Source organism: Hesperophylax consimilis, chromosome 3, assembly GCF_061612785.1.
Source record: "Hesperophylax consimilis isolate HC1 chromosome 3, BYU_Hcon_1.0, whole genome shotgun sequence".
Taxonomy (NCBI): Eukaryota; Metazoa; Arthropoda; class Insecta; order Trichoptera; family Limnephilidae; genus Hesperophylax; species Hesperophylax consimilis.
In genome coordinates, this window is record NC_142838.1 from 32,437,462 (window position 1) to 32,463,404 (window position 25,943).

The following is a 25,943-nucleotide window of genomic DNA, read 5'->3' on the forward strand; positions in this document are numbered from 1 at the left end:
AAGCGGTCGAGTTCAAGGTTTCAAAATATAATGTAGTAGGGGTTCGTGGTGTCATAAATTACCGGAAAAGGGGTGGTCATCTTAATCTAATCTAACCCAACCTAACAGAATCACAAAAATATTATTATAATTTTCGCATTGGTTAATAAGCCTCAAACCAACCAAAACTTTCATGTTATTACAATAAATGTTTAAGGACGGGTTGTTTCACAGAATTTGATCAATTCATCAAATTACTAAGTTGTTTTTCGAGTTCTGTAAGGTTCTATTCAAGTTCTTTTATTATTTCAGCTTTGTTAAACAACTGGCCAATTATGATATAAAAACAGAACATTAATAGAACTTGAAAATCAACATTGAAATTTGATAAATTGTTCAAATGTTTTGAAACGACCCATCCATTTTGTGAGGGAACTTCCATTCAATAATACTATGAAGAATTTGTTTAATCTTGAAGGCGCTTGAAGGTTTCATGTTTTACGGTTCTAAAAAGGTTTTGGAAAAGTACAGTAGCCCTTTAATGTAAAAAATAAATAAAGAACGCGATTGTCTTTACCTTCACCATAGACAAATCTAACCTCGAAAACGTCAGAACTGGCTCGACCGGCGGTAAATGGGGCGTTTGTTTTGTTCGCGATGTCCGTAATATTTTCATGGTGAAGTAACTATTTGTTTCACTTCATCACCAATAAATTAGGAATGTAGTTTTTGCGCAAAATTTTTGCCTTCTTAGTATTATTTTTGTTTCCGGTTAAGTTTCTGTTATTGTGCTTTGTTTAGTTCATCGCCTGAGAATGATAAGTAAAAATATAACACTCAAGTAAGTATTTTTTATCGTTGTATGTATTATGCTGTTATTGTTTAATGATTGCGTTATCGTTTTCTTTGTGTTTCTGTCAATAAATTGTATGTTTATTAATTTTAGATTCCAAATCAAACAAGTGCAATGCAAAATTCTGACGCAACCCACGGCGTCGCTTCAAGCTCGTTTAAAATTCGAAGGCCAAATATACTTAGAAAAAAGGCTAAACATCAACCGGCGAATGTACCGACAAACATAACTAAACACCACCAAGTCAGCAATGCAATACGTATTCTGCCTAAAAAACCTATTCTTCCAAGAGATTCCAAAAGCCCTGTTATCACTTTCACATCTGATGCTCTCCTTATTCAACCGAATGATTTAAATATCGCTATTTTGCAAGATACGGTTTTAACTGATTTGACAGGTGTAAGCAGTATTTCACATTCCGACGGGAGTATCGTGGAGTTCACGGATACACATCAGTCATTAAATAACGCAGCCAATGGTGAAGTGAGTTATGTTTTTACGGAGGCAAACAACACATTGAATGCGCCGCCAGCCTCCAGTCACCCTCAGCTTTACAGCAATGACATAGAATCTCCCCTCGTGGCAGGATTTGATGATATATTTTTGAACGATGGAATGGTGATAAACAAAAGCAAAGGTGCCAAGACATTTCCGAGAAAGCGCTGGCCATCACAGAAGATAATACTGGACACATATGTGTGTGACAAAAAGCGCTTAGCAAAGCAGAATCAGGCCCCTGTTACAAATTCTGTTATTCCGGAGTTCTCCGTCCCAGAATACCCAGACAATGTATTGTTTACAGATGATAATTTTTCAGAAGATTCCTCTTCACTTAACTTCAGGCAAGGTAAGATCTCGGTAAATTTCACTTAAATATCTGTTTTTTTTTTTTTAATATTAACTATTCCTTGATACATCACAATCTGACAGTTTATATAATTATATACAGTGTGGGTATGCCCAAATAATACAAAAATACTTTTTTTAAAGTATTCCCAGGCAGAGTTTGTATACACTTCCCAAGGAGCATTTGAAAAGAATGTAAGTCATTACTTGCTTCTTATAATATTGATGGGTGACAGTGACCATTCTTCTGTAATTGAGGGGACCTTTACAATTTTATATATTTATATAAATAACGTAGAATCAATAATTACTTACATCGATGATTTAGATACATAATATATTATTGGTACCTATTCAATTTATAATTACCCTGTTAACCGGGCGGGACGTATAAATACGTCAAACGTAAACAGTATCGGGTACGGGTAGGATATATGAATATGTCCTTGAAATATATGTTGCGCCCTGGAACGCGCGGGACGTATATTTCCGAGCATATCGCACGGAAATTGAGTTTTGAATTTTTACATATTTTAATTTTTTAAACTCAATGTTTCTCTTTTATCTGTGTGCTTTTGTTTATTGTTCTGTAATTATAACCTTTTTTATATTTTTTGTAATCTTTATAATTGTCTGTAAAATTTTTATTTTTTTAATTCGATATTTTCATTTTTATAATGCATAAATGAAAAAAAATAATAATATGAAATTACGTCCTCCGGGCGTGACGTACTGATACGTCCTAGTGAAGGAGTTCGCGCCCGTTATATGCTGCGTAATTCAAAACGGAATTCCCCGGTTAACAGGTTAATATGTGGAATCATAGTAAAAATGCTAGTTAGTACAAGAATTTAATTTATTTATATACAGGGTGTATCGGCACTAACCCGACAAACTTTAACCAACTATTCCTTAGCACATTTGGAGTAAAAAATGTTATGGGCACTTTGCTGTCCGGTAGCATTTTTTTTTCAATTAAAAACAAAAAAATTTAAAATTTCCACACTACATCACTGTCATTGGCATTGCGTTTCGTGTTCAACAGCTGTTATAAGCAAGTATGTCAAAAAGCGTCTTCGCTCTTTCGCACACACTAAATAATAATAGTTAAAAATGAGACGAATGGTGCCGTGCCATTTCGTTGTGATTGTAAAAGTGCGCCAATATAGGTACACACGTGCATTATTCAACGGAATTCGAATAAAATATTTGCCAGATGGGTTTTCAAACTTTGACAAAGGATAAAACAGTGGTGACATGTGGTGAAAATATGAATAATACATTTTTTATTAAAAAAAAACGTTACCGGACAGCAAAGTGCACATAAGATTTTTTACTCCAAATATGCTAAGAAATAGCTGGTTAAAGTTTGTCGGGTACGTGCCGATACACCCTGTATGTGTATATTTACTACGTAGCCAGCGCCCTTGAGGTGATTTCTCACGAAGACGGCGCTATATAAATTAGCCAAATATTATTAGTACAGTCAAAAAAGTTTGTCTGAAGAAATAATTATGACTGTACAGAAACATAAAATTGTATCGAAATAAAATTTAATTAGTTATGTTTTACAAATAATAAATTCGTTAAATAACATTTTGACAAAAAGAAAAGAAGATATATGTAAGTATATGTATTTTTCAAATGTTCTAAAAATTCCAATATTCATAATTGGGTGGTCACCTTACCATTTAATTACGTTGACATTTGAATTCATAGTCTTTACTAATCTAGAAATAAGTCGTCCCGAAGAGGAACTTTTATAAACTTTAAACGATAATATCATATTATTTTTATGGTAAAATTAATAAACGAATATGTTTGTAATTAATGTTAAACGTCTACCTCATCCTGTGCGAATTTTTTTTTTTTTTTTTTTTTTTTATATTTACTCCACACAGGAGGCCCTGAAGAAAATAATTTCCCTCAGGGCCTATGTCATCTTTGGGGATGCTGTGTGGAGGGTCTTTTTGTGGAGAGGAAGGAGTGAACATGGGTCTTGAAGAGTCCCATGTTGTAGGAGGGAGGAAACACAGAGGCCGGCAGTTCGTTCCACAGCCGAGCTGTTGAACTTAAGAACGAATCGTAGAAGCGACCCGTTCTCATGTGACAAGTGTCAACTGTGTACAAATGTTGGGCGCGCGTTTGACGTGTATCCCGACTACGCACCGGTGCCGAAGGGATCAATGACGCTAGTTCTTCAGAGCATCTTCCATTGTAATACCGATAGAACAAGGACAGCATACCTACCTGACGCCTGTGCTCTAAAGATTGCAGTCCGTTTGTTAAGATTGGGGAATCTATCAAACGGACCGCCCGTTTCTGCACAGAGTCAAGGGTTTTTTTCAGGTATTTTGGGGCTCCAGACCAGAGATGGCTGCCAAATTCGACAGTAGGGCGCACTTGCGATTTGTACAGGGTGAGCAGTTGTGTACTATTAAAGTATCTGCGGGCCCTGTACAGTACGCCCAGCTTCTGAGAGGCCAACTTTACTCTAGCTTCGATGGAGCCCCCGTACCTGAGCTGGTCACTTATAGTTACACCAAGCATATCAATGGAAGGCCTGTTCGGAAGATTGCTTCCGTTGAAGGATACTAGATTATCATTTGGATCCCTTTTAGACGTAATCAGACAGGATTGGGTCTTTGAAACATTAAATTCGACGAGATTATTTTTACCCCAGGAGGAAATACTCTCGAGATAACCGTCCATTCTCTGCTTCAAAGCCCTCCGAGCCGTTGGAGTTTGTGTGCCCGCTTGTCAAACAAAAAGCTATCATGAACTGTACTGTCATCCGCGTAACAATGAATCGGTGCACATGTCAAAAGGTCATTGATGTGCAACAAAAACAAAGTTGGAGACAGAACCGATCCCTGTGGGACGCCAGCATTTATGGAGTGCGAGGAAGAGGTGAAACCGTCAGCAACCGCCTGAATCGACCTATCCCTTAAAAAGTCAGCAATCCACGTACACAGGGATGCGGGAAGTCCGTAAGAATGCAATTTGTTGACAAGTCCTCGGTGCCAGACCCGGTCAAAGGCCTTGGATATGTCTAGTGCGACCGTTTGGGTCTCACCGTGACGTTCCAGGCACCGCCCCCAAACATGCGTCACATACGCGAGAAGATCACCGCACGAGCGGTTCCGCCGGAATCCGTATTGACGGTCGTTGATAATTTTGTTCTTCTCGAGGTATGTGAGCAGTTTGTCGTTGATCACACGTTCCATCACTTTGGACAGAACTGATGTGATCGCTATGGGGCGGTAGTTGGCCGGGTTGGAGCGGTCACCTTTCTTGGGAATAGGGTGAATTACCGCTTTTTTCCAACCAGAGGGCACAGTGCCACACTTCAGGGACATTTTGAAGAGCTTTGTCAAAACTGGAACTATTTCCGCAGCACACCTCTGCAATACCAGGGCAGGTATTCCATCAGGTCCACTAGCTTTGTTAACATCGAGCCCCCGTATGACGTGGAGTACATCCCGATGCCGGATCCTCAGCTTTTTCATATAGAAGCCGCAGTGAGGAACCGACGGCGGAACAGCACCCCCGTCGTCGAGGGTCGAGTTTTCCGCAAACATTTTCCCTAAAAGGTTTGCCTTTTCGGTGGCGGTGTTTGCTAGTGAGCCGTCAGGTCTGGTAAGAGGTGGCAAACTGGGTTTGCAAAAATTTCGACCTATTGAGCCCGCAAGCGACCAGAATGCTCTGCTGCCATGCGGGCAGGCAGCCAGCTTTTTGCTGATCTGCAGGTCGTGTTCGAATTTTGACCTATTGATGATTCTCTTGCATTCCTTTGCCGATTTGTTGTATGCTGATCTGCTTTCGGGCGTTCGAGATGTGTTGTAGGCTCGGTAAGCCGCGTTTTTTCGTCGAACTGCTTCGGAGCATTGTCGACTGAACCACGGCTTTGAGCCCACACCAGTTTCTTTAGTAGTCGATTGTATGAAGCCATCCATCGCCGAATTGATGACTTCACCAATCTCCTGGGCACATCTTGAAGGGTCCGAAGTCCGAAAACAAACAGCTGACCACGGAAAAGCATTGAAATGGGCCCGCATACCGAACCAATCTGCTGACCTATAGTGCCACACTTTTCTCCTCAGCCTCTCATTGGTTGGTCTGAGGCTAACGGGGATTGATGTCGTCACTAGGCAGTGGTCAGATGATCCCAGAGGCGCTGTGACGTCAATCTTATAACCGTGTGGCACAGTAGTTAAGAATAGGTCTAACAGATTGGAGCGGTGAGTCTGGACATCAGGAACCCTTGTAGGCTCCTGAACCAATTGCTCTAATCCGTAGCAAATGGCAAAGGATTCCGCCTGTCGGCCAGCCGAGTCCGTTGGGCCTGAGAACTTCAACCATGGTTCGTTATGAACGTTGAAGTCCCCCAGAACAACAAACTCGGCCGAAGGGTAGCGGGGCAAGAGATCATCAATAGTATCGCTCAAATGTTTGAAGAGCTCGGAAGTGTCTGATTCGCTATGGTTCGGTGAGCGGTATAGACATGCGTAGAATCTTGCCGTACTGGCAAGATTGACGCGCACCCACATTACGTCGAATCTGGAGTTTTCCAGACTCAACAGTACCATTACTTGTGAGATTTGTAAGATTTGTGAAGCTGGAAGTATTTATTTATAAAACAGTTACCTTAAGATCCATACGCCTTTCAAAAATAAATGTTGTCAATTTCGTTATTTATTTTAGGGAAATTAATAGTTTACAATACAGTTAATTAATAATAATAATATTTGGCTAATTTATATAGCGCCGTTTTCGTGAGAAATCACATTGATCACGGTTAGCACTCGCGATCATGTTTGATAATGTAAATATTACAATCACAAGCTCTTTTTGTGATCTGCTTTATCGGAATGCATACATGAATGTTTGGACTACACACACGTAGGTAATTCATATACGTGAAGTATGCAGGTGCGAAGGGATGAAGCATCACTCGCACCGCCTCGTTAGTGCCCTTTGGGCTATCGAGAGAGCGTTTACAAAATCTGTAAATAGTATTTTTATTTGATGAACCCTTTTGAGGTTTTATTTCGCTTCTAGTCAGAATCTTATTTGAATTTTTAACGTTTTTAGTTCTTTAAAATTTTAACTGCTTCACATTTTCAATTTGTCCTGTGACCAGGACATTTTTTTACAGTAAATAAGGATGAAAAGTTTCTCTCTAAGAGTTGCAGTTGCTGTGTGAGCAGTTCATAATTACTCAAAAGTAAAATTAATGTTTTTTTTAAATTTAGTTGAACCATATTTTTGTAGATTTATGCCCATTTTGAAACAGTTTTAACCATGTACATTCAGTTTGAGGTTATGGTTTACATTCGAGTTTGACAATTTGATCTAAACAAACACCAACGTCGAAAGGCAAAATGACAATTCATTATTTTACTTTTTAAAAATATTTCAGTCTGATCTGTGAAATTGATTTTGTTTTATTTTGATTTTATATCTAATAATAGCCAATTTGATACATAAATTTCAAACATACAAAATATCGCCTTTTCATGTAATTATCTTCCTTGCAAAACGTTAAGTAATAAAAAAAATAGGAACATTAAATTGGTCTTGCAATGTGATTTAGAATCATCTCCTTTTGGAAAGTACCACTTTATTTTCTGAACACTGTTTGGATAAAGTTAAAAATATACACTTGTACCATTATGCTTTTTAAAACTTGCATTCATTTTCCTATGGGTTATCTTGGTGTTGCCGTTTAAAATCTTTTAAACTTTTTTGTGGGTTTCAAATTTCAATTCAATGATGGTAATATATAGTGAACACGTTTTGAAGTATTATTCGAAATACCGTTCCCACCATAGACATTCAAATTGATATACCAGCCAATCAAGGAAAGGGGAACAAAACAAGTGCCAGAGCGCTAGAGGCGGTGCGACCATCTCCCTTTCTGTGATTTGTCAATAAGTGAATCTAACGTGTGTAATATGGGTTTGCAGGCAACTCGCATTGTGATATCAATATTCACTCTTCATAAATAAAATCTGCTTACGAATTACTAGTCCTTTTCGGCTGGCTGCGTAAAAACTTAACTGCAAATCCCCATAAACAAATGTTTGGGCTTGTTTCGAAAATTACAATATTTTGTTACACTATTTAGTTTACTTCAATGTTTAGTGTTACATATAATCTACCCACCTCACACGTTTTTAGCATCACTAAACCTACAGGTCTGAATGTTCCTTTAAAAACAGTGAAGAAAAGTCCCACAATAGGCTGCGCTGCAACCTTTAGCAAGTTTTACGTTTCTGCACAGGGTCTGGTTAGTTCAATGTGCGCTCTTCAACAGCCAATGTATGACTGATGTCGTAGTTTATTCAAAGCATTCTCGAACCCTCCTAGTGCCAAAAATATGGTCACATGGTTTGCCCCCAGCCAATCAGATTTCATATTAGGACAAGTCCATTAATTTGGATGTCTATGGTTCCCACGGAATATAAAAAATAACAAAGCTCTTTTACCCGTCCATCTGTCCATAGAAGTTGAGTAGTAAAATAATATTATTATCTTGGCCACTCCATAACTAATAAGGAATTCTATTGGTCAGATCCGATACAAATGGACTCTTTAGAATTCTTGGCACAATGTGGAGTGAGTAGAGAGCGAGAACAAAAGGAAGTGATTTATCACTATGAAGTCTGTTGTCTCTGTAACGGAATCTCCCTTTTATTGATATTAGGGCAATATCTCATGGAACTTACGTACTCATTATATTATACATCATTTTATATATATTGATTTATAAACAAATCTTATTTGAGTCTCTTTCTTCAACAAAACAGCTGGGTTTTTACAATCGGCTTCATTAATAACTGAACTTGACTACATCTTATGTTTTTCTCTTCATCTCTCCATGCACTTTCTTCCCAATTAGTATTTTTTGTTATTATTACTCTTACCTAAATCATTAGTAAGGATTAAGAACAATAATTTTTACCCCAGATGAAATTACCAAGACATTTTAACCCATTGGCCTCAAACGACGCCGTCCTGGCGGGTCTGGTGTCGTCGGCTTAAAAACGAAAAAGGGATACATTATTGACATCTGTGTTTAAAATTTTAAATGCCAATCGCTCTGTAGATAATTAAGCATTCATTTCGTAGTAATTGGCAGGACTCCGTTGGTACAGTTTTTTCCTGATATTTACGATTGAAATTTTGTTATATTTCAGCGTCATTGAATTTTTTTTAAAATAGCATGTGGTTCGGGAATTGACAAGCTTGTTCGTAAAATGCGTGGTGGGCGGCTAACTTCAGCCCAAATTGAAATAAAATATATTATGTTCATAAGTATGATTAATGTAAAACTTTTCTTAATCCAATTATTAAAAAAAAATGGTTTTTATAAAAAAAATATTTTTATATCCTCGTTTAATTATATTATTATTATTTTTTTTAAAACTGCATATATTTTTTGCATACCTTAATTCGATGATCGAGTAAATTTAAAAAAATTGTTTCGTTTGCATGTTTAGTTTAAAAGTTATGTAAGATTTAGTACATCACTGCAGATTTAAAACTTCGGTACAAAACAATTCGGAGGCCAATGGGTTAAGGACATAGGTAATAGGTACATCAACTATGTATAATTTAATATTTAGTACCTTATTACGTAGTAAAATAAATTTCTATGTAATTTTTTTTTTTTTAATTGTCTCCTTTAGTAAATGGATCGCTCTATCTTGAGAATAGCAATCATTTTAAAAAAATGTATGTAAGATGTTTTACTGTTTGGCTTTTCCCAGGAGTTTATTTTTTTCTCGGTAAATTTCAATGCTTTTGAATTATTGAAACATTTGTAATAGACAATATGGCGACTTTTCTTGTTTTTTGACAGTCAAATGAATTATAAATTCCAGAGAGATAAATCTGTGCAATTTCCACAATGCCAGGTTCACTATTTGGCAGTTTTGCTGCTCTGGGAAACAGATTTTCTGCTTTATAGATAAGATTTACAGCTTCCTTGGGAGATTTGTTTTTCTTAAAAACAGTGCAATATAAATTTTCTGTTTGAAACAGAAATAGAGCAGTGTTTAACCACTAACACAGATGACTGTACTTCTCCCGTTTACTTTTATAAATGTTTCTCAATACTTTTCTTTGCATTATTTGTGTAATTTTGTATTCTTAATTTTTCCTGATCACTGCAAATTTCTTAACTGTTACAATTAAAAGTACCTACATAATTTATTATTCACCAACATAACTTGTAAAAAATATTTTATTATACTGCTCAAAATCAACAGTAATCAATAATTATGTATCCAAAAAGATTTTGCAAGTTTTTCTTCTTCTCAAAGTCGCAAGAAACGCAAACACTATCAAAATTACAAGCCATTTGGCAAAAAACTTTTTTGCACTTTTTTGATTTTACAAAAAGAGTAAACAATACTATTTAGTTAAGATGTTTGTGTGACCTCAAAAGTAGGGGGGGTGCCTCAGAGGTTGCTGCAGACACCGTGCACCTTCCTCCAATAGCTTGCCATCTCCACACTGTGGGTCCTTAGTCCTTAGTCCTTAGTGTGCTGGACCTTACAAACCTGTTCTATTGATCCCTCTCCTTTGTGTTCCCGTCTAAATAGGGGTTCACGAGAAGTGTTTTGTCCATTCAAATTATATGGGAAACGCAAAAAAAGATAAATAAATGGCCGTGTGTAGGCACTGCTCGGGCAGTTGCATCTCACTTCCTTTACGTATTACATTACTACTCGTATGCATTTTGAGTTATGTGAATAAAAATAAGAAATATTATTTATCAATCTTTTTTTACAAAGTATTTTTTGTCTGTGAAGTTTTTTATTTGTGAAGTTTTTTTTTTTAATTATTAGATAGCAATTAATAGGTAATTTGTGTGTTTTTGGTTTGATGTTCGTTTACAACAAACGTTAATTTTTCAGGATGACTACGGCGTGCAAAAAAGTGTGCTTGGGAATTTAAATTTACTGAACATTATTTATATGGTTATGATTTGAGATTTTCATGGCCAAAATTATTACAGTGATTTATTTTTGGGGTACTATGCCATGTTGCATTGCCTTGTTTGTCTCATTGCCAAAGTTTCGGACAGCATTACAGTGTCCATCATCATTACAGTTAATAGTTAAACACATGATATTTTTAACTATTAACTTGCTTTAACCATATTAATATGGTTTTATTCAGTTAACCTTCTAATGTTCATTCTCTTTCTTTACAGAAGTGGCGGCAAGAGAAATCCTGCCCCCCGAGGCAAAGGCACAGGGGGAAGAAGAGGAATGCGAGGTTCCTGTGAATCCTGGTGGCCTCCTGGACCCAGCGCTGGCCCTGCCTCTGCTGCGGGGGCTGCCCGAGGAGCCGCAGTTGCTGGTGGAGGGGGCGGGGGGCGCGCAGGCCCTGTGGCTGTGCCCCGTCCCGGACTGTAACAGACTCTACGGCCAGAAGGATGCCCTCTACCATCACATTCTAACACACTTTGATCTCAATATTTATGCGGTAAGACTATTCTTGGTCCAATGGGATAAATAAGCTCTAAAGAATTCAGCATCTTTGTCCTAACCGTGTTTTGTTTAATATTCTGAATATAGATTGCCTAACATACTTTCTTATTATTTTGACATTCTCATATCTTTTTACAAGATATGTAATTAAAGGGCTGCTTTGCATAACTTAAGGCGAAGCATTATAAAACTATTTTTGCTACAAATCAGTTTACATTATGAATATCAAAAAATATGCTTTTATAAATTGAAGGTTTTTATATGGTTTCGCTTGAGTGGAATTAAAATAAAATTGTTGTTTACTTCATAAAAAATATATTCGTAAACTGCTAAAAAATGTATTGTTTCAATAAAATGTATGAACACATATTATAATGGTACGCATATGTAAATTTGCGAACCAAAATGCAAGCCAAGCCTCGAATTACGGGAAAGAAACGAAAGGCGTTTCGCGCCATGTGCGGTTGCTACGTTCCTTTTCCATAAGTTGAGTTTCAGCTCGCCAGTTCGAATCGCGTACGTATACATAGCATAAGAAACAACTTTAAAAAAATACAATTTTATGGCTAATATTATTTGTGACAGTTATCCTTGATAAAATTTATTCTTTTTTATAAAATTATTCACAAAATAATAAAAACTATTTTCGCGCTAAAATTAACTGTTTCTAGACTCCCTTTGCCAAGCAATTTTTATGCCTATTACATACCTGTACTGGTGGTGGTGTAATTCACATTCTATATATATATATAGAATATTCACATTCTATATACTTAACCATAACATAAAATGTGATCTATATATATAGTATATTCACATTCTATATATATAGAATATTCACATTCTATATATATATAGATTATTCACATTCCATACCTAGAATTTTCACTTTTTTGGCTTTTATATTCTTCTTAACCTTTTCACTTATTCCCTCCTTCCTTTATGTCATACATAATTATATATAAAAACAGGCGATCAATCAATGAGCCCAAAACTATTATTTGACTGACAGATGTTAGCTGTATTCTAAAGTTTACATAATAATGATATTATTATAGTTATTCTGTTATGCACCATTATTGCAATTAAGAATATCATTTACGATACATTTTAAAACCTCTAAAAATACAAAAGTTCTCTAATAATAAAATATATAGCACATTGTAGCGTGCTGTATATTACTGCCAATACACCATCTCTCTCTCCCCAAATGGCATTGTCCCTGTCACGCTGCACGCAGGCAAAGAGAAGCGAAGAACGCTTTCTGTGCATCCCCCCCCCACGCGGCCGACCATCCCTTACGCTGCTGACACGGGATGAAGCCCTTAAAAGCAGCAACTCACCCTTACACAACACAGTTCTTCAGTCTACTCGCTTTGGCTAGTACCCTCTCTCAGCTGGCTACCCGTGCTCTGCACGGCCCTCTGAGGACGGCTATCTACTACCATTACTAAGCACAGTACAGTTCTCCTGTCTGCTCGCCTTGGCTAGTACCTTCCCTCAGCTGGCTACCCGTGCTCCGCACGACCCTCTGAGGACAGCTATCTACTACCATTGCTAAGCAACCGACTTGAAGACTACTAGGCGTGCTCTTCTTCTTGACTACCTGTGCTGCACACAGCCCTTGAGAGACAGTAATCCGCCCCAAGCAAACCTAGGCTAGTCCCGAACAGTTGTGCCGCGACTCGATTCTATTTGGTTGTTTCCAATTACTATCCGGTAAGGACCCTATATAAATCCTTGCCTAGTCGATAAATGTTATTTCAAAGTGTATTCGTGTAAATTGTATACTGTGACTATTTTGCTATTTGTGATCTGTGTAACCTAAACAATAAACTGTGTTTTAAGCCACAAAAGTCTTATAACATTCAATATATTCATGGTGTTTTTCTAGTGCAATACAGAGGGCTGCAACACTGCATTCATCAGCCAAGACCAGTTGGATGAGCACCACCTGGAGTGCCACCAAACCTTCGAAGATCTGCCAGAGGTCGGCGAGGAGGAGGTGGAAGATGGTGCCGCTCTCGCAGCGGAAGTCTTTCCGATGGACCCGTCAACGGAGCTGGCCATAGATCAGAAGAAGCGGGCCCGTAGGCTGGTGACAGAGGCTCTGGCTTCTGTGGGAGTCACCGAGGACCTGGTGGCCTCAGAGCTACTCCCTGACGGCACCAGGTCATGGGCGTGTCCCCAGCCGGAGTGCGAGCTCAGTTTTAAGACGCACTATCTGCTCAAGAATCATATTCTGGCGCACTACGATCTCAGACCATTTAAGGTAAAAATTAAGAACTAATTTAAAAAATTAAAAGAATTTTTAATTGCAGCATAAATGAATAATTTTCATTGAGTTTTTAAAAATTAAATACATACATATTTTGAACAATATACAATGACAGAGCGGTAAGATTGTTCCCCCTGGGCCTGGAGGTAGCTTCTACAAATCTTTGAGAAGTGTAAATAAAGAAGTTTCTTCATGATTATTTTTAATATTTATTAAAACAAAATTGCAGTGTGGGTCACGATCCTCGGCAATTAGGAACGACCGAAGAAGAATTAAAAAGAAAACAAACATTCCCAGTTTATGAATAACCTGACCATATTTGAAAAACTCTTACTTACTCATGACTCCGACGATGGGTGGGAACTCATCTACTAACCAGTCTAATATACTTGCGCTTAATTCCAACATCTGGGGTTTCGACCTCACTGTGTATCACCCATGTAACAAATGTTCTAGCTATGTTTAAAAATTAGTTTTGAATAGCTTAGTACTTATCCAAATTATTTTCTCCTTACCCATTTCTCTCCACAACATTACTGATTCTAAGCAGTGACACTTAATACCACAATATTTTTTGCTACTTATTTTTTTGATGAACTTATTTATTTGTTTTGTTCAGTGCTCCCACGCAGGTTGCGACTGGGCCTTTCGCGCCCTCGGCAAGCTGCGTCTGCACGCAATGACGCATGCGGGTCTGGAGCGTCACTCATGCGTGAAGCCGGGCTGCAGGAAGGCCTTCAGTACCAAGTACAATCTGCAGGCGCACGTGATACGAGCACACACCGGCCGGGGGGGACGGCTGCAGTGTCCGGCACGCTCGTGCGAAATGTTGTTCGCCGTGCGGACGGAGCTGGAGACGCATCTCAATACGGAGCACGTGCCACAGCATGCAGTCAATAGGTATGCAAGATTTAATAGCTTCATGTTACAGTATACCTATCATTGGCGGAATCCCTAATAAGATACGGAATAACTTCATGGGGACATTCAACAAAAACAAATCTTCTTTCAGTCCAAAATGTACAATATTCTTTGGTAAAATTATTATTGAACAAAACTAAATACGAACAAAGAAATGACGTACCAAAGTCATTACTATACAACTCTGTAAATGTATTATCTGTTCGTGCTTTATTGTGGCTTAAAATTGCGAGTCAGCATACATCTCAATCTGAACATAATAAAATAGTGACACATGTTCATAATACAAGACTAATTGCAAACGATGGACTTGTAGTTCCCAGATACCTGAATAAATATGGTCAAAGAACTCTAGAATACCTCGTTCCAATAATTTACAACATGTTACCAAACTCAATAAAAAGCTGTGAATTGACTCACAGAAGGAAATGTATGTTAAAAAAATGGTTATGTGAAAGAATTTTTTTGTACTAATGTAATTATGTGTATATTTTATGTACTTGTTAAAATTGTATATGTATTTAAAAAGTAATTGTTAAAAGAACCCGTTGACAAACTGATATCAATCAGTTTAACGGGACTTAATTGTAAAAAATGTATTTTTGAAAGTTAATAAAAAAAAAAAAAAAAAAATGTTGCTGAGGTTACGAAACGGACGCTTAGATTAGTAGGATCAACGAAGAAAGAGAATAATAATCCATAATAGAAGAAATGGTTTGGGGTACAGGTAAATTCTCTCTCATTTTAATTTTTTTGTATCTGTGTTTTCTCCTGAATAAAAAAAGAAAAAAAGGAGTGTAAGAAGTCAGGGACACCCGAGGAAGACATTTCACGATCAGGTGAATCAATACTTACTTGAGTTAGATCATGTTAAGAGTCAGAATAACATATATAATATAGTAATAAGAGGAGTGTGTGTCATGACAGAGTTGCGTGGGAGTCTATCCTCTCTGCTTACCGTTCCAGGAAACCATACAGAAAACTTCCATATTATTGAAAATGAGTTATGTATATGTAGATTCCTTACTCTCTTAATAATATCTCTTTGCTTAACATCTTTAGCCGCCATTTGGTTGGTATAAAGTGACGCTTTTTGAAAGTTTTCACTTTAATCTGAATTTAATAATAATAATAATAACCCATTTTGTGCAATTTTCCATTCGTATATATGCTTTGAGTTGGTAGCAACTGTATGTATCTTATGATGAAGAGGCGAATATACTGTGTGGAAGAGGATTGCAGCCAGTGAAGAATGTTTGTGGAGGTGGTCAAATCCCATCCTGAGATATTGCGCCGTAATAATAATGAATGTATCTTACATCAGAATTGAAATTATTTTGCAGGTGCGGCATATGCGGCAAGCGCTTCTGGTGGACAGCAGGACTGGCGGCCCACGCGCGCACGCACGCGCACCAGCCCGGGGACCTGCTTTGCTACTGGCCTGGTTGCGGGCGCCGCTTCCCACAGCCCTGCCGCCTGCGCTACCACCTGCGCACGCACACGGGGGACAAGCCCTACCGCTGCACGTATCCTGTGAGAGAATAATAATACATGATACTTCGATAATTTATATAATATGTAGGCCCATTTTTGTGGAATATCATCGCAATCCACTAATTTGTTCTCCTGTTAGATAATTTTTCGATGTACCTCCGTGGTAGAGGGTAACAGATATTTCCAGTATCGCCCTGGTCAAAGACCACCCATTTAGAATTGAAACTTTGCTTAAAATGGAAATGTAATCTTATAAGAGTCTGTAATATTAAATTGTCTTGTCTTATGAAATTTAATTATTTTGTGCAGTCGTGCAACTGGGCCTTCCCCTCGGCGTCCAAGCTGCGTCGGCACGCTCGAGCGCACGCGGGGGCCGGTGCGCGGCGACACACGTGCGCAGTTTGTGGGCACTCTTTCCTGAGGGCGGAGCACCTGAGGGAGCACCAGCCCCGCCACTTGCCGCACAGGCATCATGCATGCGATCATCCAGGTATCCTGACTTATATATTTAGTATGATAAATGTTAACACCCAATATACAAATTATAATCCAACCAATATGATGAAATACTTGAGAGTATGTATAAGTAGATGTCTGTATGTGGTAGAAGCAAGGATGTCTGCCATTACGGAGTTACGTGCCTTCTTATCCTCTCTGCCTACCTCTTTAGTGCAATGAGTTGATGTTTATTGATAAGTTCCAGGATATATTCGAGTGCAGCCGACTAGGTCTGACCTTTGGTCTTTTTTTTTTTTTTTTTTTTTTTTTATTAACAAAATTTTTGATACATATACAATTCAGGTACATACATAGTAATATAGAATGAAAGAGTAACAAAAAAATCCCACAAAGGCGAAGCCTGAGCGTGGGTATTATAGTGTAAGGATAAAACAGTGGTGTTTAAAATATAGTTTTTTTTTAAACTTGTTAAATGTATCTATAGAGATCAATGTGATTGGTTTTTTTTTTTTAGAGAAGTTTCTATTTTTTCTTTTTTTTTTTTTTTAAATTTACAAACATATACACACACACACACACACACACACACACACACACACACACACATACACACACAGATACACGCACAAACAGACACACGCACACACAGACACACGCACACACAGACACACGCACACACACTCACGCACACACACACACACCCACACACACACATAAAACATAGATGCATGTATATATTTCTTTGATTTAAAGAAATTAATCTTTAATTTACAGAAAGACATGTGGTAGTTTAGTTATTTAGAAACAGATGGCTTAAATTATAGAAAAAAGTTACTCGCTTCGAAATTATTTCTTATCCAACTTTTAACATTTTTCTTATATAAGTTCAGGTTTTGAGACATGTTGATGGAATTGGGTAAAGAATTGAACAATTTTGGGGCAATATAGTTGATGTGCCTTTGGCCCAGCCTAGTTTTGCAGTGAGGGACTGTGAACACGCATGTGGTATGTCTCCCTCTAATGATCAACAGTTTTGTTGATTCTAGGTTATTATTTTAATGTCGTCATCCAGTCTAATAAGTGGTCAACCTCTGTTTCTTTTTTCCAATAAAAGAATGATATGTATTATAGTTCCTGTTTGTGTTCCTGCAATGTAAACTATGAACTACAATTTCTCATATTTTTTTTGATTTATTCTAAGTAAATCAAATACATATGTATCAGGTTAAATTGGAATACATATTAACTTGGTATGTCTATTTTCTAGGCTGTGATGAGAAGTTTTCGAACAAGAGTTCTGTGTACGTCCACAAGAAGCGGCAGCACGGGGTCGATGGTGTTCCCAAGGTCCCCCGAACCAAGAAACCAAAGGGCAAAGTACTAGTCGAAGAACCACCCACCATGTCCATCATTCAAGAGGTACATTTATTATTTTAAACATAGTACAGTAGAACCCCGTTAATTCGAACCCCGATAATTCGAAAAAACGCGTAATTCGAAATTTTCGCCAAAAAAATTTCCGCAGAAAAATTTTTTCATACAAAAATTTTTTTAATTCGAAATTCGTTAATTCGTAATTCGAAATTTATTTTTGTCCGCGCACGAAAATTTGTTCGTGTAATTCGAAAAAAAATGATTTTTGCGAAAATAAATCATAATATTTCGTAAATCTGAATCTAAAAGTCAGCCGTGGCGGTAAAACGCCGAAAAATGTATTTTTACGTGGTTATACATCGTCCTAATTAGTATTATTATCTTGTAAATCTGAATCGATTTACACTGGAATGTCATACTTTTTCAAATTTATTTCGAATATCCGAGTTTGAAGGGCCGAGAAAATACGTTTTACGCGGAAACATGTCGTAGTTTTACGAGTTTACACCAAATATCTGAATTTAAAGGGTCGGCTGCGACGAAACTCGGCCGCGAAATTTCGATTTACGCGTAAATGTATCGTATATTTACGAATTTATTTCGAATATTTGAATTTAAATAGCCCGCTGCGACGGAAATCGGCCGCGAAATCTCGATTTACGCGTAAATATATCGTATTTTTACGAATTTATTTCGAATATCTGAATTTTAAAGGACCCGCCGCGACGGAAATCGGACGCGAAATTTCAATTTACGCGGATATATGTCGTATTTTTACTAACTTTACTTCGAATATCCGAGTTAATAAATACGGCGCGACGGAAATCGGCCGAAAAAATTCGATTCACGCCGAAATATGACATATTTTTACGAATTTACTTCAAATATCTGAACTTGAAAGGCCGGCCGCGACGAAAAACTGCCAATAAAATTGGATTTACGCGGAAATATATCATATTTTTACGAATTGACATCAAATATCTGAATTTAAAGGGTCGGCCGCGACAGAAATCGGCCGCGCATTTTCGATTTACACGGAAATATATCGTATTATTGCGAATTTATTTCGAATATCTGAATTTAAAGAGCCGGCCGCGACGGAATATGGCCGCGAATTCTCGTTTTACGCCGAAATATGTCGTATTTTTACCAATTTAAATGCGTATATTTGAAATAAAGGGCCGGCCGCGACGGAAAATTACCGCGAAATCTAGATTTACGCGGAAATATATCGTATTTTTACGAATATCTCAATTTAAATGGTAGGCCGCGACCGAAATCGGCAGCGAAATCTCGATTTTCGCGTAAATATATAGCATTTCTACGAATTTATTGCGAATATCTGAATTTAAAGGGCCCGCCGCTACGGTAATCGGCCGCGAAAATAAAGAAATAATTGGTATTAATACGAATTTACAACTAAAATTCCACCTGGATTTGAAGAGGCGGCCGAGAAAATCGATTTTCGGCGTTTTTTTTTTTTTTTTCTTCATAAAATTTCGAATTACGTGGGAATTCGTTAATTCGAAATTTGATTTTTGATGTCCGGTGGATTTCGAATTAACGAGGTTCTACTGTATTCAGATATCTTGTCATGCAAAAAGTGGAACTTTTGGTGAAATATTACGTATAAAGAAAAAAACTTTGAATTTCTTACTTTTTAATTCAGTTTAGGTGCATACATATTGTAGTATTACCAGTTTGTAGACAAGTGGTCCAAAGCTTCCAGGTTTGTCAGTCATCACAAGTTTAAGTGTCAAGGTGTGCAAGTCAAGTCTTCAAATAACAAATTAAGCTTTTTATGCCCATCGTAGTAGGGAAAATTCAAACATGTATTTCCAAGTTATTTGTAACCCGGAAATCCATTCTCTAGGAATAATAACATGTCTATGTCTTACAGCTTTCCTTTCTTAAGTAGTTTTGTCTATGGTTAGTTCATTGCCGAGTGGGTATTGTTAGATAGAGGATGCTACGTCACCCAATCAATAACAAATTATTATTAAAATGTATAACATCCTCGTTCTTTTGTCCCGCAGCCAGAATTGTGTGCTGAGGAGCTCCTTTCTCTACGCAGTGCCCGGACCCACGTGCCCTGGGGGCCCTTGGATCTGCCCCAGGGGGTGGCCTTCCTGCCCCATCAGCCCCCGCACCTGCTGCAGCATCTCTCCAGGTAAATATTATGCTATGAATGCCTTTTAGTTTTATTTTGTATCCTCCCTTGAGATGTTCCTATTCGTTTTCATAATATTTTTACTCCTGTTTTTTAGTTTTTATTACTTTCATTCATCTTATCTGTCCTTTCTTCGGAAATATCTCTCCCGATTCTACTACGTATGTATCTCTTTTCCACATAAGTTTTGTATGTTACCTTTTTTTCTGATTCTAAAGATCCATTTTTTTTACTTTATGTAAATGACAAGGTTATTTTCAAGGAATCGAAAAATATAACATTGTAAAGTTATTTCAATAAAAATTGAAAAAATATAACTTCATGCAAATATGGAAAACTGGGTTTTATCGTAGTTTCTGTCTGTTTTCTAGGTAACAACTGCCGTTGCAACAGCGGTGACCAATTTTTGAGAATATCATTAGCTGGCTTTCTGATGTCCAATATGAACAGGGCATTACAGCTATAAATTATACCTAGAGATGGCAAAATTTAGCATTAATTTTCAGATTTTTTAGCATTAACAATTAGAAATTTAGCGTTTTATAGCATTTTGAGGCATAATTTAGCGTTTTGTAGCAAAATATAAAAAAAAAAGTATTTCCTGAATGTTTTTAGCACATATTTTAAGTATTTTTGGTAAAATATATGTTTAACCTTCATTTGCAAGTATTTCCATGTGAAAGATTATAAATAATTAATTTTAATATTAAATTAGTAAGGAAGGAAACTCTAAGTACGGGTCGAACACAAACACAACAAATGCAGATTGCGATTAACATCAATAGGCGTAATTTATTTCGCACAATTTGTGTAATGTCAAAAAGCAATTTTAGCCTACAGTACAAAAATATTAAATATTTACACATAAAATAGTAACAAAATTATAAAGTAATGTAATATCGATTTTTTGAAATTCTCACATATTATTTTAATATAGAACCTCGTTAATTCGAAATCCACGGGACATCAAAAATCAAATTTCGAATTAACGAATTCCCACGTAATTCGAAATTTTATGAAAAAAAAAAACGCCGAAAATCGATTTTCTCGGCCGCCTCTTCAAATTCGGGTGGTATTTTAGTTGTAAATTCGTATTAATACCAATTATTTCTTTATTTTCGCGGACGATTACCGTAGCGGCAGGCCCTTTAAATTCAGATATTCGCAATAAATTCGTAAAAATGCTATATATTAACGCGTAAATCGAGATTTCGCTGCCGATTTCTGTCGCGGCCTACCCTTTAAATTGAGATATTCGTAAAAATACGTTATATTTCCGCGTAAATCGAGATTTCGCGGTAATTTTCCGTCGCTGCCTGCCCTTTATTTCAAATATCTGAATTTAAATTCGTAAAAATACGATATATTTCCGCGTAAAACGAGAATTCGCGGCTGTATTCCATCGCGGCCGGCTCTTTAAATTCAGATATTCTAAATAAATTCGCAAAAATACGATATATTTCCGTGTAAATCGAGAATGCGCGGCCGATTTCCGTCGCGGCCAACCCTTTAAATTCAGATATTTGATGTAAATTCGTAAAAATATGATATATTTCCGCGTAAATAGAATTTTATCGGCAGTTTTTCATCGCGGCCGGCCTTTTAAGTTCAGATATTTGAAGTAAATTCGTAAAAATATGTCATATTTTGGCGTGAATCGAAATTTTTCGGCCGATTTCCGTCGCGCCGTATTTTTTAACTCGGATATTCGAAGTAAAGTTAGTAAAAATACGATATATTTCCGCGTAAATTGAAATTTCGCGTCCTATTTCCGTCGCGGCGGGCCCTTTAAAATTCAAATATTCGAAATAAATTCGTAAAAATACGATATATCTACGCGTAAATCGAGATTTCACGGCCGATTTCCGTCGCAGCGGGCCATTTAAATTCAAATATTCGAAATAAATTCGTAAATATACGATCCATTTACGCGTAAATGGAAATTTCGCGGCCGAGTTTCGTCGCGGCCGACCCTTTAAATTCAGATATTTGGTGTAAACTCGTAAAACTACGACATATATCCGCGTAAAACGTATTTTCTCGGCCCTTTAAACTCGGATATTCGAAATAAATTTGAAAAAGTACGACATTCCAGTGTAAATCGATTCAGATTTACAAAATAATAATACTAATTAGGACGATGTATAACCACGTAAAAATACATTTTTCGGCGTTTTACCGCCACGGCTGACTTTTAGATTCAGATTTACGAAATATTATGATTTATTTTCGCAAAAATCAAATTTTTTCGAATTACACGAACAAATTTTCGTGCGCGGACAAAAATAAATTTCGAATTACGAATTTCGAATTGAAAAAAATTTTGTATGAAAAAATTTAGGAAATTTTTTTGGCGAAAATTTCGAATTACGCGTTTTTTCGAATTATCGGGGTTCGAATTAATGGGGTTCTACTGTACCCGGTATTTTCGGGAAATTCGCGCATAGAATAATTTAGCTGAAATACGGCCAAATCACGTTTTTCGCGTTAATTTGCGAAATAGAAATCACTGGAAACACTTTCAAATGCCTTGAAACGCAAAGAAAACTTATAAATGCCCTATTTTCGAAACATAAATATTTTTTCGCGTTTTTAGTTAAAACTAAATTTTGCCATCTCTAATTATACCACTTGCACGAACATTAAAAAATGATTTATTGCTATTACATTTTTCCGATTTTTTAAACGTAATTGTAATAGGTCATCTCTGAAATCTTTAAAGCATATTAGGGAAAATCTAATCTATTAATTGACTATTTCAGTTGTGACGAGAAGCAGGGAAATCCCCTGGTGTGCGGGGGCCTGGAGCTGGAGGGTGAGGGGGAGGGGGATGGGGGGATGGGAGGTGCCGTCGGGGCCGAGCTGTGTCTGGGGGACGGGGGGGATGTGGGGGACGATGTGGAAACGCAGGGACTAGATCTGAATATCAACAGTCTACTGATGCAGGTAAGTCTCATATTTTAAACTTCAAATTAAATTGATACTGTCAGATTTTTTGTCAACGTATACTACGGTTCTATACCTGGACTTCATTCAGAATAGTTGGAACAAATTTGAATACAACCTTTTTCGGCCTCTTGGGTTAAACTCTTTAAGATCTGGGTTGTATGGTGTATTAAGAACTGGGTTGTATGGTGTATTAAGAACTGGGTTTTATGGTGTATTAAGATCTGGGTTGTATGGTGTATTAAGAACTGGGTTGTATGGTGTATTAAGAACTGGGTTGTATGGTGTATTATGAACTGGGTTGTATGGTGTATTAACACATTGTAGTCGGGCGCTTCAAACAATAGACTCTAGCCTATAGCGGGTGTTTTTCGCGATTAGCGCAAAAATATATCGCTTTCTTAAAATTGATACAATTTCTAAACCAAATAATATTTTCGATTGAAATTTTCAAAGAAATCATATATGACATTTGATCATCAAAAATAAATTATAAATTATAAAAAATTGCTTTGATTACATCATAATTTCACCACATTTCAAAGCTGAATATAAAAACCTGATATTTTGTGTTCCTAATCGATGCCTGGAATCCATTATGAGAGAGAGCTTGCTCTTTCGCCCTTTTATTTACGTTTCGCGCGTGTTTATTCCCTATATTTGCCCTTTTTCTCCACTTGCCACACTTTTTCTCCCTACTGGCAACACTGTAGTGACGCGCATTTCAGGTCACGTGATGTTTGTGTTCATATGACGCCGTTTTTTCGCGCCTTAAGTACGTTTCGTGTTTGTGCTGTGCTTAAAAACCAACTTTAAGTGCAAAAATCATAGTTTATTCCCTAGCCTTTATAAATATACTGTTTGCGAGAAATTAACTCATAGTTTTATCGTGTTTATCAGTGTTTTGTCGTCTTTTAATTGTGATTGTTGCGCAAATGAGTGACATCGAAAATAATGACGCGGCGTCGGTCGGCAACAGCGACCAAACGCAAGATTCCCGGAAGCGCCGACGCGAAGATTCGGACTCAGATTCCTCGTCCAGTCAGAGGGGTTACAGACACCTGGACACGCGAGTTGAACGACTGACGCAACAGGTGTCCGCTCTGACGGACGCCCTAATGGGCAGTCGCGTAGAACTCGAGGAATATCCGGGGAGAGAAGACCCCGCTGAAGGTACACGGAGGGAAGGATCGGGGTTCATAGAATTACCCGCCAGCCTAGCCGCCCAGAAGAACATTCTGGAGTTCGGAAACCCGAGCACCGTGGTGAAAGAGGCACCGATCCGGAAAGCGGACGCGAGAAGAGTGGGAGTTATTTCGGCTCTTCAGCATTTTAACTCGGAGGAATGGTCGCGGGTTCGCTACGCCGAAACCCAAAAGGCTTACACCGCCACGCCTGCCTTCGTAGAGCTGGAGGTGAATGAAGAGCTGAAGAGGCTCGACAAGAACAGCTCTTTTGCACCAGCCCTGGATCGTTCCCTGGGAGCTCTCTCGAATGCCATCCTATCACAAACGGAGGCAGTAAAAGGGAATATGCAGACGCTGGTAAACTGGGCAGCCGATCCCGGCACCTGCTTGACCCCTTCGACCCTGTTCGAGAAAATCCAGGAGATGTTCGCCAAGGAATCCCCATACAGTAGGATTACGGACGACGTCCTACAAATTGTATGTGGAAGGCGAACTGAGTGTCTCCAAAGTAGGCGAAAGGCCCTGTTGGAGGGAATAACAGACCCCTTTACCAGGGAAGGCCTCGCCAGGATCCCACCGAGCTCCAGTCACCTCTTTAATAAAGAGGAACTTGCGGCCTATATATTGGCAAACGGGGGACGAGACAAGGTTGTCAGTGTCGCACCTTTGTCCTATACCCCCCGTCAACCACAACCCTCTACCTCACAAATGGCAAGGCCGGTGAGGGAAGCTCCACCCTCACTCCCTAGAAAGCCCTTTCGACCCGCTCCTAGGCCAGAGAAAGATAGGACACATCGCCAGCCCACCAAGAAGCAAGAGCCCTCTCGCAAGTCGACTAGCGATCGGGGTAGGAGGCGATGGAGGTGACTGGAGGCCAGAGCCCTTCCGGGGAGGACGCCTGAAGGCATATCGGGTGGTGTGGAGGGAGTTGGGGGCGTCACCACTAATCCTGAACATCCTGGAAGGAGCAAGGATTCACTTTGTGTCCAAACCTCCTCTGGCTCTTCCATCAGCCGAGCTCAGGCAGAACTTCAGGACAAAGTCGTCTTCAGACATGACCGCGCACATCGAAATGATGAAAGCGTCAAAGATTCTGGAGGCAGCAGACGACTCTCCGAGCTTCCTGTCAGGTATGTTCCTTACCTCCAAATCAGACCACACCTTCAGACCCATCTTCAACTTGAAGGCCTTGAACGTCTTCATAGATTCAAAGCCCTTCAAACTTTTCAGCCATTTTCGGGTTCCGGAATTCCTCCAACCCGACGATTGGATGATAAAAGTAGACCTCTCCCAGGCTTATTTCCACGTGCCGATCGCAAGATCACACCGGAAATTCCTGCGCCTCGTCTACAATGGAGAACTCCTTCAGATGACGTGTCTGCCCTTCGGCCTGTCATCAGCGCCAAGGATCTTCTCGCTGCTCTCAAACTGGGTAGCGGAGCTGCTAAGAAGGAAGGGACTGAGGACAGTAGTCTACCTAGACGACTTCTTAGTAGCAAACCAGTGCAGAGAACACCTGGCCCGCCAAGTCGTTATTATAGTGCACACACTTCAACAACTAGGTTGGTGCATAAACCTGGAGAAATGCATCCTGACGCCCACGCAAAAGTTGGAGTTCCTGGGCATAACATGGGACACGAGAGCAGACCAAAAGTCTCTCTCCGACCGCAAGTGCTCTGGTCTACGCCAAGCCTTACAGGTTCCCTTGGAAGTCGGCAGTTGCTCTCCCAGGCAGGCTCTAGGTCTCCTGGGAAGACTCAACTTTGCAAATTTCGTGATCCCTCGTGGTCGCTTGCATTGCCGCAGACTGCAGAGGTTCAGCCGCCACATACAGCATCTGAAACCGTCTCGGCCGGTTGCTCTGTCCACCGCAGCACTGCAGGACATACAGTGGTGGCTAGGGGCCATCGGAAGCACGAGCCCAATTCAA

General features: G+C 38.5%; 1 protein-coding gene across 1 annotated transcript; it reads left to right on the forward strand.

Annotated features, from left to right (window-relative positions):
* Nucleotides 1–592: 592 nt before the first annotated feature.
* LOC149425294 (uncharacterized) lies at nucleotides 593–23,563 on the forward strand. Its single transcript, XM_089650761.1, has 11 exons — nucleotides 593–820; nucleotides 926–1,679; nucleotides 10,905–11,179; nucleotides 13,079–13,456; nucleotides 14,082–14,362; nucleotides 15,727–15,916; nucleotides 16,187–16,367; nucleotides 17,604–17,755; nucleotides 19,747–19,880; nucleotides 22,643–22,826; nucleotides 23,555–23,563. Exons 2-11 carry the CDS (start codon nucleotides 947–949, stop codon nucleotides 23,561–23,563), a joined length of 2,517 nt encoding a protein of 838 aa, XP_089506887.1. The 5' UTR covers nucleotides 593–820; nucleotides 926–946.
* Nucleotides 23,564–25,943: the final 2,380 nt, after the last annotated feature.

What these genes read in the sequence shown, in the direction of transcription:
- LOC149425294 (XM_089650761.1), top strand. Translation starts at nt 947, where the DNA reads ATGCAAAATTCTGACGCAACCCACGGCGTCGCTTCAAGCTCGTTTAAA. An exon ending in ACGATCTCAGACCATTTAAG is followed by an intron (nt 13,457 to 14,081) that starts GTAAAAATTAAG and finishes TGTTTTGTTCAG; the next exon opens with TGCTCCCACGCAGGTTGCGA. An exon ending in CCACAGCATGCAGTCAATAG is followed by an intron (nt 14,363 to 15,726) that starts GTATGCAAGATT and finishes ATTATTTTGCAG; the next exon opens with GTGCGGCATATGCGGCAAGC.